This window comes from Saccopteryx bilineata, chromosome 3, assembly GCF_036850765.1.
Source record: "Saccopteryx bilineata isolate mSacBil1 chromosome 3, mSacBil1_pri_phased_curated, whole genome shotgun sequence".
In the NCBI taxonomy this organism is placed as follows: domain Eukaryota; kingdom Metazoa; phylum Chordata; class Mammalia; order Chiroptera; family Emballonuridae; genus Saccopteryx; species Saccopteryx bilineata.
The window spans coordinates 239,850,286-239,868,626 of NC_089492.1; the positions used below are offsets into that span (position 1 = coordinate 239,850,286).

Consider the following 18,341-nt stretch of genomic DNA (forward strand, 5'->3'; position numbering starts at 1 on the left):
GAAAGAGAGAAACATCGATTTGTTGTTCCACTTATTTATGGATTCATTCGTTCATTCTGACTGGGGATTGACCTGCAACCTTGTTGTATTGGGACAATGCTCTAACCAACTCAGCTATCCGGCCAGTGCAGGCAGTTATCTATCTATCTATCTATCTATCTATCTATCTATCTATCTATCTATCTAATCTATCATCTATCTATCTATGCAAGGGAGACAAACAGGGACAGACAGGAAGGGAGAGAGATGAGAAGCATCAATTCTTCGTTGTGGCACCTTAGTCATTCATTGGTTTTCTCATATGTGCCTTGACTGGGGGGTTCCAGTGGAACCCAGTGACCCCATTTGATGATGCTGATATTAATTTTAGTAAACTCTCTGGTACCTTTTCCACCTGTCTCTTTTCACACTTTCTGAACTCTTCTTCCACCTTCTTTCTTCTCATAGTATGCTGGTTTCTTTTTTTTTTTTTTATTGATTTTAATTTATTGTGTTTACATAGATTCTAGTGTTGCCCCGAATGCATCCCCCCTCCTCCATATCCCCTCAACATCTCCCTGACCCCCCTCCTGTAGTGCCCTCCTCTCTTCCCTTCAGGTTTATCCCATCCTATCATCCCCTTTCCCTCTGTTCTCTTTTCCTCTGGTCCCTTTGATCTCTCCTCTGTCTCAATTCGGTTCCTCAGTCACATTGTTCATTGGATTCCTCAAATGAGTGAAATCATATGATATTTTTCTCTTTCTGGCATATTTCCTTAACATAATAGTTTCCAGGTCCAACCATGTTGTCGCAAAAGGTAAGATTTCCTTCTTTTTCATGGCCCCATAGTATTCCATTGTATATATGTACCATAGCTTTTTAATCCACTTGTCCACTGATGGACACTTGGGCTGTTTCCAGATCTTCGCTATTGTGAACAATGCTGCCAAAAACATGGGGGTGCATTTCTCCTTTTGAAACAGTGATATGGTATTCTTGGGATATATTCCTAAAAACGGGGTGGCTGGGTCAAAAATATAGATAATACAACATATACATGGTACTAGACTCAAAATAGTATACACTCTTAAGTTTCTCTCCAGCATCTATCCCTCAGCCACCCAATTTCCCTAACTAGAAATAAATGGTGTTAAGCTGCTTGTGTACTTTTACAGAGACATTCTATCTATCTATACTTGGAAAGTACAAAGGGCACCAAATGCTTGAGGGAAATGCTCTTTTTTGTCTGTTTTTTCTTTTGCTTGAGTCATACAAGTAACCTCTTTTCTATGAAACATCTCTGACTCTCTCCCCAGTGAAGCTGATCAACCCTTTCTATGGGTCACTGCTATATCTGCTAGCATTATTGAACTTATCACAGTACCACAATGGCTTGTTAATGCATCTAGTCTGTATCACCTCCCACTCTCAGTAGAACCCATCAGGATGGGTGCTTCCAATTAAATCCTCTTTGCAACCTGATGCTAAGCCTAGAGTAGGCACTCAATGTTTACTAAATGATAATCAAAAAGTGACCTAACCTGACCTGTGGTGGCACAGTGGATAAAGGCTTGACCTGGAATGCTGAGGTCACTGGTTCGAACCCCTAGGCTTGCTTGGTCAAGGCATAAACAAGAAGCAACTACTACAGGGTTGATGCATCCTGTTCCTTCCCTGCCCTTCTCTCTCTCTATTCCCTCTAAAATTAAGAAATGAAGTCTCCAAAAAGTGACCCAGAAAGAGGAGGCTTAGTATATTATAATGTTAATCTAACACTCTGGTAGGCGAACCACAGCTTGCGAGCCACATGTAGCTCTTTGGTCCCTTGAGTGCGGCTCTTCTACAAAATACCACATGTGCGCGCTACCTCAGTAAGGAATGTACCTACCTATATAGTTAAGTTTAAAAAATTTGGCTCTCAAAAGGAATTTCAATCGTTGTACTGTTGATATTTGGTGCTGCTGACTAATGAGTTTGCTGACCACTGAAACCCAAACAAGCTTCTGATGGTATTATACAATCAAAATAGCAATCACACATGTACGTTAAAACCATCTGAACTTACAGAGGATTTACATGAGTTCATAGTGCAATTTAAAGGAATCAGCTATGAGGGACTTAATTATCACTGAGCACCACAAAAATCACAAACTCCTCCAGGGAGAATTAAACTCTGAACTGCTAGGAAAGAATTTCACAACATGCAGTCCTGTATCCTTGGGCAGAGACAAAGTCATCAGACACTTTAGCCTATCAATCACCATTTTCTTTACTGCTCAAGCTGCCAACAAGTATGTAAAGTAACTCATAAACACACCAATCATTCAGCAAAAGGCAATTTTATTGTTGTCACAATAGGCCCATAACACTTAAAGAAGCCATGTGCTAGTAAAATTGACTAAGGGTCTCCTGTGGACTGAAGGGTATCAGTGAGCACCCTGTGTGGGTGAACTGTTTCCACAGAATGAGATTTTATAGTTTACACTTCTAGAGACTAAGTGGATTGCTTTCACAAGCATCTCAGGAGAAAATTTTGATAAAGAATTATAGAGGTAGATAGTATTATAAAAGACTATGTACACATGGCTTAATTTTACTGCTTGTAGGCCTATTTTACTTGATTTGACTACTCTGGAATCAACCCCATCTTTGTCATATTCATAAAAGCCCCTGCCCCCACTCCTCACAAAATAATCCTAAGGGACATTTTAATTGCAGAGAAGTTTCACATCAAATTTCACATTTCGGTAGAAATATATTTACGCACGATCCAAAAAAGAGTGTTATGTCTTATTTTCTGGTTTTACGGGAAAAAAGCCTTCCTAACAAGAAAGACCAATGAGGACCAAAAAAAGTATTAAAATATTGTAAATAAAATGGGCATTATTTTTTTCCTCTGGAAGAAGCTGTGATTCACATCTGTGAACTTAGAAGAGTAATGCTACTTTTATTTATTTATTTTATTATTTAAAGATTTAATCTATTGATTTTTAGAGAGGACAAAGACAAAGGCAGGGGGGCATGGAGGAGCAGGAAGCATCAACTCATAGTTGCTTCTATGTGCCTTGACTGGGCAAGCCCAGGGTTCCAAACCAGTGATTTCAGAGTTCCAGGTTGATGCTTTATCTACTGTACCACCACAAGTCAAGTGTAATGCTACTTTTAAACATCATTTAATAGTTCCCCTCTACGGCCATCAGTGCTCAGAAATGATATAGATATGTGCTATACACACAGTAGCTCACTTTCTCAGCAGCAAGACCAAGCCCACGGGGGCGATAGAATAGTAGGGTAGCAAAATGTCAGTCCAATGCTGTATAAACCAAAACTGTACTCAATTCTATGCCAAAGAAAACTCATGTAGCTGCATTAAGTGACTGATTTGTGATGTCTATTGCAGTTGGAGAGTTTAAACAAAGTGTTGAATTAAAATCATCTCACTCTCAGCAAAGGTGATAGGCTCCAAACTATATGTATTTAAACAAAGGGATGAGAGTCTTGGAACATGATTGTTTTCTTTTTTAAAAAATTAAAAAAAAATTATTGATTTTAGAGAGAGAGGAAGGGAGGGAGAGAGAAACATTTATTTGTTGTTCTACTTATTTATGCATTCATTGGTTGATTTTTGTATGTGCCCTGCCCAGGGCTCAGACATACAACCTTGGCATTTTGGGATGATGCTCTAACTGAGGTACCCGGCCAGGTCAGCATGATTCTTTTCTGTTCTAAATCCTTGTGACCAAATTCTTTAAAAACTAAACTTCCCTATTATATTTCAATTAGAATGTGATTAGAAATAAAAAAAGCAGTAATGTGTAGAAGAAGGACCCAGGACTGGAGATGTAAGGAGACAAATTTTTCTGACAGCACGGCCGGTAACCAATTTTGCAAGTGGTTCTGCATGAACCACTTTGTTCATAGCTCTTAACATCATCAGCAAAGCACAGAGTTAAATTACACGACTTCTAAAGTCATCCCAGCTCTAAAATTTTAGAGCACTGTGAACTCATAGATTGTGCAAAGTGAAATAGAGGAAGCCATTGTGTTACACAGATGCCTAGGAATAAGACCTTCTAAATGGCAAACCAGAAGAATCCCAACTCTCACAGGCTGTGAGAAATCAGCAAGAGACAGGGACTAGGCCACACTTTGTCTTAGTTATCTTTTTTTTTTTTTTTTTTTTTTTTTTGGTGACAGAGACAGAGAGACAGAGAGAGGGACAGATAGGGACAGACAGGAAGGAGAGAGATAAAAAGCATCAATTCTTTGTTATGGCTCTTTAGCGTCCTTAGTTGTTCATTGATTGCTTTCTCATATGTGCCTTGACAGGGGGCGGGGGGCTGCAGCAGAGTGAGTGACTCCTTACTCAAGCCAGCAGCATTCAGGTTCAAGCCAGTGACCTTGGGGTCATGTCTATGATCCCATAATCAAGCCAGTGACCCCGTGCCCAAGCTGGTAAGCCTGAGTTCAAGCCAGATGAGCCCACACTCAAGCTGGTGACCTCAGGGTTTTGAACCTGGGTCTTCCGTGTCCCAGTCCGACACTCTATCCACTGTGCCACCACCTGGTCAGGCTGTATTAGTTATCTTTTGCTAAAAACTTGTTAGCTTAACAAAAAACGATTTGTTCCTAATTCTGTAGGCTGGCAATTTGGGCTGGACTCATTTGGGCAGTTCTTCTGCTCCGTGTTGTGTCATTTGGGCTCTCACATGAATGTGTAGTCAGGTTGACCAGGGCCTCAGGCAGGATGTCTGGGCTGCTCTGCCTCCCTGTGCTCTCCCTATAGGGTGTGTTATTTTTCAGGCTCGTTGGCAAGGTGGCAGTATTTCAGAAGGATAAGAGAGAGCTAAGCTAGAGGCCAAGTGTAAAAGTCATACAATACTGCTTTCACTACTATTAGCCAAAGTAAGTCAACAGGCCAGCTCAATTTCAATGAATCCAGAAAGAGTGTCATAGAATTTGTGGTCAATTTAATTACTAGACTCTATCAGGTCTGCTAGATGAATTTTCTAGTCTGTAAACAATAGAAGGCAGCAATATATAATGGGAGTAGTCCTGGCTATGGCCACATAAATTTGTCTTCAGATTTTAGCTCTACCACTTATCGTAGTTTTGTGATACTTCTATTAAGCTATTTAGCTTCCTGAATCAATGTTCCTTTTTCTGTAAAGTAGAATGAACAAATCCTACCTTGCAGGGCTTGAGGCTGAAACGAGATTACATATATAATGTTAAGCAAAGCGTCAGCCAAACAGATGTTGAATAATTGCTAATGAGGCATCCCAATACAAATATATTTAAGGTTTAAGGGGCATAGTTGGTACATAAAAAAGTACATATATGTCAGAGTGGTCAAAATTCATGATTCTAAGAATGAGTGATATTAGTCATGGTCCATATTTTAATTTCTAATTTTCCTGTTATCATGATGGATGAACAGAATAAAAAAGATATGAATTTGAACTCAATTGAACATGAACAATAAGGGTCACATACACAAAAAGGTTACATGACTGAGTCATTTATTCAGGGCAGAATAAGACCTCCTGCTGCAGTTTCCCCTGAAGCCAGTGAGGATGGTCTTAATCACTTAATTGCCAGCCTAGTTAATTATTATGGAATGTGGTGACTTTTCTTTGTTTCTAGAGGCTATGCACAAAGGGCCCTGTGCAATACCCTCCAGCCAAAATTTTCCCATAAAAATAAGTAGGGTCTTAGACCACCCCTGAAGCTCTAGAGAACTCTTCCTCCTCTATGCACACAGCAGGTGGCCCAACTGTGGAGCCCAGGCTGACACTTTCTGGTCTGGTGATGTGTTCCTCCATGGTTTGGTGAGATTTGTACATACTCATAATTCTCTTTTTCTTAGACTTGCTTTAACTAGCTATTACTCTAGAACCCAGGCTGATGTTTCTTCATCTGGTGATGTTGTGTAGAGCTAGAACCCAGGCTGATGTTTCTTTGTCTGGTGATACTGTATAGCTCATCATTGTGTTGATTCTTTTTCTTTATTCTACTTTAGGTTACATAAGTTCAAACCCCTTTTGATTTTGCCTTGATTATTTTTTATTGTTTTTAATCATAATAAATTTCCCCCTAAAATCCACCTGAGAGTAATTGCAACTCTGTACTGCACCTCCTGCACAGCACACATGGTGATCCTAGAATATAACTAATTGCTTCTCTTCAAGAAATATTATGCTTGGTGAGCATGTGGTACAGTATAGAGATGATGTATTATGGAATGGTATACCTGAAACCTATGTAATTTTATTAACCAATATCACCCCCAATAAATTCAATTTAAAAAAAGATTATGCTACAAGTATATTTTAGGTTATTCTTTTTCAAGTCATGATTGCTCAGGGCTAAGTCCAAGGGATGATTTGAATGCTACAAGATCTTTAGCCAGACTTAAGAGCCCTATTCCTAGATACTTTGAGTTTTCTGTTTTAGTTAACTACAATATTCACTGATTGTGGTTTCTGTATTTGTGAATTCACCAACACTCCCAAATTAATGCTCATGGATCTTTCAGGGTCATCTGTGGACAAGTTACGGAGTGGTGAAAGTTTTGAGTAGCCCAACTCTTGTTCCCAACTGAGGCAGAACAAGACGACAGGCTTTCATTTCAACTCCCATACTGTAAGCATCCTTCCGTGGTTTTTCTAGCGCCAGGTGTTTTGCATTTTTTTGCACTTTTGCCTGTGATTTTACTGTTTAAAATGGCCCCAATCACAGGGCTAAAGTGCTGTCTAATGTTCCTAAGTTGAAGAGGCTGTAATTTGCCTTATGAAGAAAATACATGTGTTAGCTGGCCATTTCGCTATGAGTTACAGGGATATTGGCCACAAGTTCAATAGCAGTAATCAATAATATATATTAAAAATAAAACATCTTTAAACAGAAATACACATAAAACAAGATTATGTATTAACTGGCTATTGAAAATGTGACCAGAGGCTTAGAGGGACCTATCTCTGTATGTCCCCCAGAAGCAGCGGTTCAGGATTCACTAATCCAGTGTTTGCTGCAACTTTATAGAACACAATTGTCATGAATACTGAGAACTGGCTAGACTTCCTATGGGTCCTTTTCACTGGTGATACCACATTACAACCAAACTTGGAAGCCTAATATGAAAGGTGATAAAGGTAGAAATGCAGACAACTGCTATCTATAATAGAGATGGAAGGATACATGTCAAGAACAGGTGTTCTCTGTTGTCCTTGCCATAGTGGGACAGTGGGTTGATTTATCCAAGCATGAAAAACTTAATGTACTTTTCTCATGTTATGGCATGGGTTCTTAAGCTTTTTTTTTTAAGTGAGAGGAGAGGAGATAGTGAGACAGACTCCCACTTGTGCCCTGACTGGGATCCACCTGGCAACCTCTATCTGAGGCTGATGCTCAGACCGACCAACGTATTTTTAGTGCCTGAGACCGATTCTCAAACCAGTTGAACCACTGGCTGCAAGAAGGGAAGTGGGAGAGGAAAGGGAGAGAGAAGCAGATGGTTGCTTCCTCTTGTGTGCCCTGACTGGGGATCAAACCTGGGACAACTACATGCTGGGTTGACGCTCTATCCACTGAGCAAACTGGCCAGGGCTATGTATTGTTAAGCTTATGCTCAATGTCTTTTGTAGATTTATATGTTTTGAACCAATTACAAAGGTAAAATAAAAAGATAATTCAAAACAAGTTGCAAAGGTGTTAATCTTCCCCACTTTCAGACTGAAAACATATCCCTTCTTTGGTGCAAAAGGTTTCTGGCCTTCACTCATTGATCCATGTGAACCAATGAGTAGGATGTTACTTAATTTCAATATCTCATAAGAACATGTAGAACCTGAGGCAGAATGTAGTCAATACATACCACATTTCCTTTATTCTAAGATGATTTTTTTTCTCATTTTAACAGTTTTATAATTTAGAAGAGTCTTAATATACTGCTTTGCCCTCATGGATACAATAAAAGATTATTGCTTTAGAAGAAGTAGAATTTTGTCAAAATAACTTAGTTTTGTCGCCTACTTCATAGGTTAAATAGATAATTGTTTCTGTTCAGAAACCCTGAAAGTGCTGTAGCTACACAATGTAAATTAGCAATAGTCAAAGGACCTTATCTATCATACTCTACTCTGCTAACTAATAAATTAGGGTTCACCACACAGATTTTCTGTGAATCTCAGAACATAGTCAAGACTTCACTTAACTTCACTAATCCCCATAAAACTCTGCTACAAAAGAAACAAAGAGCTAGTCTATATATCCTAATCTCAATATATTCAGAGATTCTATATGCTTGGGAGTATGAAGATATGCACCTACCAAACCTTCAAAGAGAGAGAAAATGAATCACAGTGTTCAGTGTCCACTGTTTTGCAATACCGAAATATTCTCAGGTAATAAACTATAGATAACATAAGTAAGTAATAAATCAGCAACAGGTATAATGGCTTGTTTGACATAAAAATAAGGATTAAATGATCAGTTACACAGGAAGCAATACTACCAATCTTGCGTGTATGTGTGTGTATTGTTTTAAAGCAATAGACTGTGTAAGCTATCCTAAAACTCAAATGCAAGAATTGCACACTCTTACACACTATTTACAGATAACTAAAATATGAAATGAAAATCACAGCAATAAAACAGCTTATATAGGAATTGCTGTGAATACATAAAAAATGTTTCACATTTTAAGACTTTGAAAGCTTTCTCTTGTCAAAAAAGCCTGTTTTATATTTACTTAAAATGGAGTTCCCTTGCCAAGTCTGATTTAACAAAAAGTTGAGACTCATCAATATGAATATAGAATTTTTCATATTGAAATATAGATTTATTTTAAGAAAATGGAACAATATATGCCTTATACTTTATAAGTCCCTATAGTTCCATCTGGTCCTTATTTATCTAAATTTACTCAGCTTGTATAATATTTTTGCTTACAGTCATATTCTTTAAGACAGAAATGCCCAAATCTGGAAATTCGGAGGTACTATTCATTAACATTCTTTCAGTGCGATTCATAGATTTTTTGCAAACCCCACTTTGATTTTAAAATAAAACTAAGGTAATAAGATGTTTTGTGTAAAAATATATGACTTAAGCAATAACGATAAAAGGAGCCTGGCTTTGGGGGATTACAAGCCAAAGCAAACCGCACTTCTTATGAAATAGACTGTGCAAAGTTCATTTGGAGGGGAATAGCAAAATAAAACACTTAATCAAATGTAAAATAGCTTTCTATTCCGCTTACTTGAAAAACTATCTAGTGGTTTAAATTGCTGCAGTTCTACATTTAAATGGTCAAAAGCAGTAATAGCGAATAACCGCATGCAACACAGGGAAGGGTTAATTGAGAACCGGACATGGTTATAGCGAAAGGACAGATATTCTTCCATTTCAATTTCTAGATAGATGGACTCTGCCACATAGCATCCAAATGGCAGAGTACATCTACCTTGATGCTTCCTGCTAATGTATCTGTTTTACAGAACTTCTATTTAATAAGAATGAATTAAATTGGTACTAAATTAGGTGGTGAAAAAAATACAGGTTTGAAACTTGAAGACAAATGACAACATTCTGCATCTGACATTCCTGGGCCTTTTTGACAATAAGAATATTTAAATTGAAAAACCTATCCAGGAAATCCACTAACCTCATTTATAAGGGGATGGTACCGAGACTATTAAAACAACACACATGCCCTACTCTAATTGTTTTCCTCTTGCAAAGAGACAACTCATCTGTAGTATAAAAGTATAGCACCTGACCGTGGTGGTGCAGTGGATAAAGCATTGACTTGGAACACTGATGTCTCAGGTTCAAAACCCTAAGGTTGCTGGCTTGAGTGCAAGCTCACCAGCTTGAGCCCAAAGGTCATTGGTTTGAAGCCCAAGGTTGCTGGTTTGAACAAGTGGTCACTAGCTCAGTTTCAGCCTCCCGGTCAAGGCATATAAAAGAAGCAATCAATGAACAACTCAAGTGATGCAACTATGAGTTAATACTTATCTCTCCCCCTTCCTCCCTCCCTCTCTCTCTCTCCCTCTCTCTCTCTCTCTCTCTCGCTAAAAAAGAAAAAAAAGAGTATAGCAACTAGGGTTTATATACTGCTCACAAAAATTAAGGGATATTTCAAAATAAATATGAAGTGGTAAAATATCCCTTAACTTTTGTGAGTAGTGTATTTTTAAACTCATCTTTCCAAAAGTGGTAATAATTACTAGCATCTATAAAACAAAACAAATAACAATGATTAGTAACAAAACCCCTCAAGACTGCAGTTTAAAGGAATTTGTGAGATGGGAATACAAAGAAAGAGAGAATGAATTTTCTTATACTATCATTTTGAAAATGTTATAATTATAAATGCTCCTTCCTGGTCTAGTAATAATAATATCCTTGCAGAGTGGCTGCCTGCCTTTGTAAAAATATTCCCCAAGATGAGGCACTCACTATCCCCAGTTTATTCCATCTTTGGTCAGCTGATGTTTAGAAAGTTCTCCCTTGCCTGGCCAGTGGTGGCATAGCGGATAGGATAGAGCATCAACCTTGGGTGTTGAGATACCCAGTTCAAAACCCTGAGGTCTCCAGCTTGAGCATGGGGTCTCTGGTTTGAGTGAGGGATAATCAACATGATCTCAAGGTTGCTGGCTTGAGCCTAAGATCACTGGCTTGAGCACTCACAGCCGTGGCTTGAGCAAGGGTTCACTGGTTCGGCTTGAGCCCCTTGGTCAAGGCATATATGAGAAGCAATCAATGAACAACTAAAATAAAGCAACTACAAGTTGATGCTTCTCATCTCTCTCCTGCCCCCCTCTCCCTCTCCACTGCCTATCTCAATCTCTCTCTCTCAAATAAAAGTTTCTTATAATCATGTGAAATCTCTTTTTCAATGAGTCCCCTAGGAGTACCTGAACTGATCTTATCCTACATCCACAGAAGATAATCTTAAAAAAAATTTTATTTGAAAGATTTATTGAGTTTAGAGAGGAGAGAGAGGAGGAAATATCAACTCATAGTTGCTTCTTGTATGTATCTTGACCAGGCAAGCCCAGGATTTTGAACAGGTGACCTCAGCATTCCCGGTCAATACTTTATCCACAGCACCACCACAGGTCAGGCCAGAAGAAGATAATCTTAATGTGTGCATAAGTAATCATTGATCCTTTGATCTTCCCCTTTCTAGTTTGTTCTATTCTTTCTCAAATGACATAGTTCCAATAATGTTCTTGTTAACCACATAATCATGCCCTGAAATGAATTGGATACTATAGCTACAGTTAAAACTGATAAGAGAAGCACTCCATACAGATCTAATAGTATATGCAAAAGCCTTTATCAGGCAAAAGCAAGACTCATTAAAGGAACTGAATTCAGAGTGGTGCAATGAGGCTAGACAGACAGTCATATTTTAAGTGTGTAAGGTACTATATGGGAGTACTACGGATACAAAATAAAACAGGTCTGTTTTCTAGGAGCACAGGGTCTGGTGGATGAGGTGGATAATTCCCTTTCACAGAAGAAGACTGATGACACAGTGTTAGTGCTAGCAAAGTGGCACAAATTGTGTGGCTTTGGAGTAAACTTCAACTGGACTTCTTTCAAGAAGTTGCCTAGCTTAATCTGTGCCTCAGTTTCTTCATCTGTAAAATGGGGACAACGCTTTCCTATAGGGCAGCGGTTCTCAACCTGTGGGTTGCGACCCTGGCGGGGGTCGAACGACCAAAACACAGGAGTCGCCTAAAGCCATCGGAAATACATATTTTATTTAAAAATGTATTGTATAATAACAGGTTGAGAACCGCTGCTATAGGGATAAACTTTTCCTATAGGAGTGTTGTGAGAATAAAATGAGATGGTACATATTAATTATATATTAAGAACAGTGCCTGATTCACTTTATAAAACTTTCATGCTAAAAAAACCCCAAATATCTAATTATCTAGAAACAAAGTCATGTTTCTCAGTGTATAGGTAACATACAAAAGACACACAGGTGAAGGGAGCTAAGGATCTACTTTAACAGGACTGTTTAATAATATGTAATAATAACTGAATTCAGCATAGATAGGCACTGGGAAAAGTCTCTTATATGTATTCTTATATATTTTAATCTAATCTACACACCAACCTTAAGAGGTAGATATTGTCATCATTACTATTTCACAAGTGAAGAAATAGATTTAGAAGAGTTAAGCTGCTTGTCCAAGGGCCCACAGTTAAAGATCTGGGCTTCCGAGGCCACAGGAGCAGCATCCTCACTCTGCTCTGCTGCCCGTGAGGTTTGACAGAACATGTCTGCAGGTTGGGACCATTGGCTCTGGGACCCAGAGAAAGGAAAGTGCACAGGGTAAGGATCCTGGAGAATCTTTCCTCATCCTTTCTCCATTTCATTTGTTCAATCCCAAGAACAGTTCAAATCTGCCAGCACTCTAAAATAAAAGATTAATTCCTTTAGTTTTCCTTCTCTTCTCTAGAATTCCCAAAGCTGAGGACAATGGAGATAAAACCTCTAATCAGCAAGCAAGCCTATTGCAGATGCGGGCACTGAGAGCTTCAGGGAGAGGTTTAAGGAATATGGTGCAGTCCTCCCAAGGGGTAAGAATCCTCAGTCTCTCACTGGGAAGACTATGCCAAGTCCTCTGGACTGAAAGATTTCATGCAAACTACCGTTCCAAGACCAAAAATAGGGAGGGAGGAGAAGACAGGGTTAAAGGATGGATGGATAGTTGGATGAAAGGAAGTAAAAAACATGAATTAATATACTATCTATTTTACGCAGTGTGCCTTATCTGGTTTCCTGGCTATGTGTCTCCCTCAAATTCTTAAGTTAAACTCCTAATGCCCAATGTGATAGTATTAGGTAGTGGGGGTCTTCGAAAGGTGATTAGGTCATGTGGCCAGCCCTCGCAATCTTGATTTGTGCCCGTATAAGAGGCCCTGCAGGACTCCCTTGCTCCTTTCACCATCTGAGGACACGAGAAGCCTGCAACCCAGGAGGCCCTCTATCAACCATGCTGGCCCCCTGATATTGGACTTCCACCCCCAGATCTGTGAGAAATAAATGTCTGTAGTTTATGAGCCACCCAGTCTTGGTATTTTGTTATAGCAGCCCAAATGGACTAAGACGCTGACTTACGAGAAAAATAAAAACTAGTGTAATTAAATCTATAAAGTGTTTGCTAAACTCTACTTTTTTTCTATTTCCAGAGGAATTCCCTACATTAATAATCCCTATTATGATTTTTCATTGGTTGATCCCTTATATTATTAGACCATAAACATTAAAGGCAGTAGAATCAACTTGAATGGATGTGTGAGATCTTTGAAGATAGGGCTTTTCACTCAATTTTGTGTCCTTAGCACTAAGCAAAGGGCAGCCTCTGAGCAAACATATGCAACCTATCACAGAAGAGCCAAGCTCACCAAAGCAGACCTGGGAGCACATCATAAGATGAAAACAACAGAGGCAGAGCTTGTCGGTGAGGATTGCGTCCAGATGTGCTCATAAACTTTCCCAGGAGGCTTACCCTCATCATTATCTTGGTATTTTTAAAGGTCTATTTAGATGACCTTCTGCAAATACACTGGGATGCCAAATGAGATCCCCTCCTGTGATCTCACAAACCATCTGTCTTGGCTCCAGAGACACTATTTATAGCAGATAGGACTGATGGGGTGTCAAGACCAAGTCCCACAGGCTTAATTCCACTAAAGAGAGCAAAAATATCTGTCAGGCATACAGCAAAGAGGGCACAGAAGCCCAAATTGGGAGGGTTGGAGCTGATGCTTAAGAAGGGTCACCAGCACACAAGATGTGCTCCTTCCCAGCACCGGAGCTGGAGTGAGGATGCATCGCATAATCAGATGTGCCAGGGCAAAATGCAAAGGTACTTTTGAGAGTGGGTCTCAACATTGCCCCCAACTTCCTTTCCTAAGCTCTCAGCTTGGTTTGCAAAATTCCTGCTGGCTGGAAGCTCTCCCAGGACCTGACTGCATAATGGGACCTGGAGTGTCAATGAGGCTGCGTCTCTCATGTCAAACTTTGGAGGAGAAAAAAAAGAAAGATCTTCATTATGATAAACAATGGCTGTATTTGTTAAAGAGCCTTCCGCCCCGTGCCATTCAGCCTCACCAAAACGACATGCCTATGCATTACTTAGGGTCTAACATACGGCATTTAATAAGGTACCTGAGGTTAGGAAATAAAAGCTGTGTCCCATTTCTCATTTTTAAGTGGTGCTTATCCTTCCAAGGACAATGGGATTTACAGTCTCAAAAGGCAGGGCTATAAATTATGAACCTCAAGATGCTCTTAAAGAAAAAAACTGGGGGCTGCCTCATGGTGTCAAAGGAAGCAGAGCATAGCATTCAAGCAAACAGCCTCCTCTTCCAGGCGTGGGAGGTGCTGTGGGCAGTGGCAACCCTTCGGCTGGCAGCCAGGGCACAAGTGTGTGCAGCAGGACAGACCCAAGAGCAGGGTGGGCACGTCTCAGTTAGGTTTTCTTACCAATCCACATAAAGCAAGATCATATTAATAACAACAAAAGCCCCAAAAATAAAAAATCAGCTAACAAACTCATTCAGCTTGGCCAGACATGCTGACTAAAGTCTTCTAACTTCCTAAGGGAAATCTAGTTCTGCCTTATTGTAAGCAGTATAAAGAGACTTTCATATATATACACACTCACACACACATACATATTTTATTTTTGGATTTTTCTGAAGTTGGAAACGGGGAGGCAGTCAGACAGACTCCTGCATGAGCCCGATCGGGATCCACCTGGCACGCCCACCAGGAGGCGATGCTCTGCTCATCTGGGGCGTCGCTCTGTTGTAACCAGAGCCACTCTAGCACCTGAGGCAGAGGCCAAGGAGCCACCCCCAGCGCCCGGGCCAACTTTGCTCCAATGGAGCCCCAACTGCGGGAGGGGAAGAGAGAGAGGGAGAGGAAGGAGAGGGGGAGGGGTGGAGAAGCAGATGGGTGCTTCTCCTGTGTGCCCTGGAGGGGAATCGAACCCAGGACTCCTGCACGCTAGGCCAACGCTCTACCACTGAGCCAACCGGCCAGGGCGAGACTTTTATTTTTAATAAATGAATCAGAGAGTTCCTCTTTGTTTTTGGAAGAATTCACTACAGAATTTTCTTTGGTTCATTTCTAATGTAGCTTTATTTATAAGAATTTTTAAAAATGTTTATTTCATTGATTTTAGAGAGGAAGGCAAAGAGAGAGAGAGAGAGAGTGAAAGAGAGAGAGAGAGAAACATCAACATCGACCTGTTCCTGTGGGTGCCCTGACTGAGGATTGAACTGGCAATCTCTGTACTTTGGGAATATGTTCGAACAAACTGAGCTATCCAAGCCAGGGCTCTTTATAAAAATTTGATTATTTAACAGTCAGAAACATCTCTTTAAGAAAATGAGAAAAACCAACCCTGGAAGGGAGACACACCCAATGTTCAAGGTCAACCAGCAGTTTCTGAATATTACCCAATGGCCTTAGTATTGTATATAATATATATATGTTATATTAGTTATATTATGTACATAAAAGCCAGTGTGTGAATATTATTAAGTTTATTTAGAATGGAACAACTAAATGAAACAAGTTGATGCTTCTCCCCCGCCCCCAGCCCCCACCTTTCTCTCTGAAATCAATGGAAAAAATGAACTGACTTAGTACATGTGGAAACTGAGGCTTGGAGAGGTACATGTCATGCGCAATTGCTTACTATGTATTAGGCATCAGGCTAAGCACCATATACTTACTGGTTATCTCTTTGATCCTCTATGCAACTCTATGAGGTATTACTATCTCCATTAATAGATCAGGAAATGATCTCTGAGACGTTAAGGAACCTGTCCTAGTTGTTAAATGGTAGAGAAGAAATATGATTGAGAACTGAAAGAGGAATGAATAGTCAATCATCAGCCTGACCAGGCGGTGGCACAGTAGAAAGAGCATTGGACTTGGATGCGGAGGACACAAGTTTGAAACCCCCAGGTCACTGGCTTGAGTGTGGGCTCATCTGGTTTGAGCCCAAGGACTCATGAGCTTGAGTGTGGGGTTGCTGGCTTGAGTGTGGGATCATAGACAAGACCCCATGGTCACGGGCTTGAGCCCAAAGGTTGCTGGCTTGAAGCCCAAGGTCTCTGGCTTGAGCAAGGAAGGTGCTGCAATGAAGAATTGAGATGCTTCTCACCTTTCTCCCTTCCTGTCTCTCTGTCCCTATCTGTCCTTCTCACTGTCTCTGTCACGCACACAAAAAAGTCAATCATCAGTTCAGAAATCAGCAGAGAAGAGATCAGGGAAGTTGGAGAAGCTAGAGAAGCTGGGCAAGACATCCTACAGCAGGTAAAGGATTTTGGTGAGGGCAGGGGAGGGGGGAAGAGGGCAGGAAGAGAGCCATTTGAGGGGAGGGGAGTGGAGTCTGAGAGGCTGGATTGCACATGCAGGTCTAGGGAACAGTGGTCTGCTCTGGTGCTATGTTGATGGTGTGTGACTTCTTGAATTAATGTTTCTCATCTCTCTCCCTTCCTATCTGTCTGTCCCTATCTGTCCCTCTCTCTGACTCTGTCTCTGCCACCAAAAAAAAAAAAAAATACAATTAAAAATATAGCCTAGACCAAATTACTTAAAGGGAAACTAAAGGAAGAGTTCACCCCTTTTTTCAATAACAAAAACTGAACGAATAGCATTCCAAGTCAGATAATGAGAAACATAGAAAAGTTCTGCAGCCTTAAGAAGACCAAGACCCATGAAAGGGCTGGGAGCTATAACTGGTTGTTGAGCTAGTTGAATTCAAGTGTTCCCACTTCCATCCATGCTGATGAAAAAACATCAGTGTAAGCAGGAAGCAGTTCCTGCCTGCAGAGACAAAAGGAGATTAATTCTGGAAATAAGTTATCCTGAACTCTGGAAAAAAGTTTTAACCAATCTTTCAAACTGAAGGAGATGAAATCTTTTAATAAATAAACACCAGCTTCCAGGCACATTCAGGTTCAGGTAAGTCACTAAGAGGGTCAAACAGAACATCAGGATACTCTAAGTCAGGCCAGATGGCAGGAGGGAGAAGGGGACATGAACAAGGCATTAAGACCCAGGTTTCTGTGGTATATACTCTGTTTGAGTTGACTAGTGCTTTGGGGCTAATATTTGTTACAGAAAAATAGAATAGGATCTTCCCACCCCTCAACAGTACTAACATAGAAACATTATATTCCTGCCAACAATGGAAAGAATAATTTCACTGATCGTATTATACTTATTTTATCTGTAAATCTAGTATATGCAATTTATTCCTTACTAAATAACACTGGGAAAGGAAATACCAAACTATTCATTTAAAAACATATTCATTAACAAGTGTGATTGTCTCTAGGGAGAATCCCTGGTTGGAGTTGGGGGAGGGTAGAAGGCGAGTATAGAGCCAAAGGATAGGAGGGATATTTATTTTTCACTTTATAACCTTTTGTGTCAATTTAACTGTATAATATGCATATATTATCTATTCAAATATATATATATATGCCTTGATTAATCATATTTTGAATAAATCAAAACTCATGAAGTTTTTTATTTGAATGGCACTATTGATCATTGATAATCAAAAGGTACTAAATAATCAAAGATTTATCATCCCAGCAAAAACTAACATTCTAGACCAATTAAAAAAACAAAACAAAACATATGAGTGGACAATACCACATTCAGATGAAAGGAAAGCCTAAATGGCTGGGGCAGTATTGATGTATACTTTTATCTAGCATTCCATTAAATAATAACGGTGATAATAATAACAAAAGTTTATACTTCTATTTACAGTTAGAATATTTCTAAATGCTGCTCTGATATTTAGCATCCTAGGTGGAGAAAATCCTGGTGAATATTAAACACTGAGAAACACTTCAAAGCTGCTAAGAATATGGGTACATATCTATTTATAATGAAATATTTTTTTGAGCCATGAAAAAACCAACTCTTCCATAAAGTAACACATAGCCATATGAAGATCAAAACTCACTTTGTGACAGTGGAAGTATTTCACATCTAGAAACTTACCAAGGGTGTGTCTTTTCCTCCCACAATGCTGAGACCAAGTCCTGAACGTCCCTTGGATATTTCTATAATCATTTCCTGGCCAGGGACAATGGGACACGTGGCAGGGTCCACTGACAGAGGAGCCGGGAAACTACCTGGAGGAAGGAGTGAACACAGAAGAGTGGGGGGTAAACTCAGCTTGCACCCTGGGGAGTGCATGGTTGGCATGTGTTTATCATTTCAGTCTTTTTCTTCCAGGTACCATGAAGGAAAAGGCTGGGTCATTATGGCCCATTCACCCAGGATGACA

General features: G+C 39.8%; 1 protein-coding gene across 10 annotated transcripts in view; it reads right to left on the reverse strand.

The window, feature by feature from the left end:
• PATJ (PATJ crumbs cell polarity complex component) overlaps positions 1 to 18,341 on the reverse strand; it is a 418,144-nt gene that overhangs the window by 58,981 nt on the left and 340,822 nt on the right. For all 10 annotated transcript variants that reach the window (XM_066269036.1, XM_066269031.1, XM_066269034.1 and 7 more), the window contains one exon: positions 18,053 to 18,186. In XM_066269036.1, the coding sequence (XP_066125133.1) occupies positions 18,053 to 18,186 (134 nt within the window). The remainder of the gene's footprint in view (positions 1 to 18,052; positions 18,187 to 18,341) is intronic.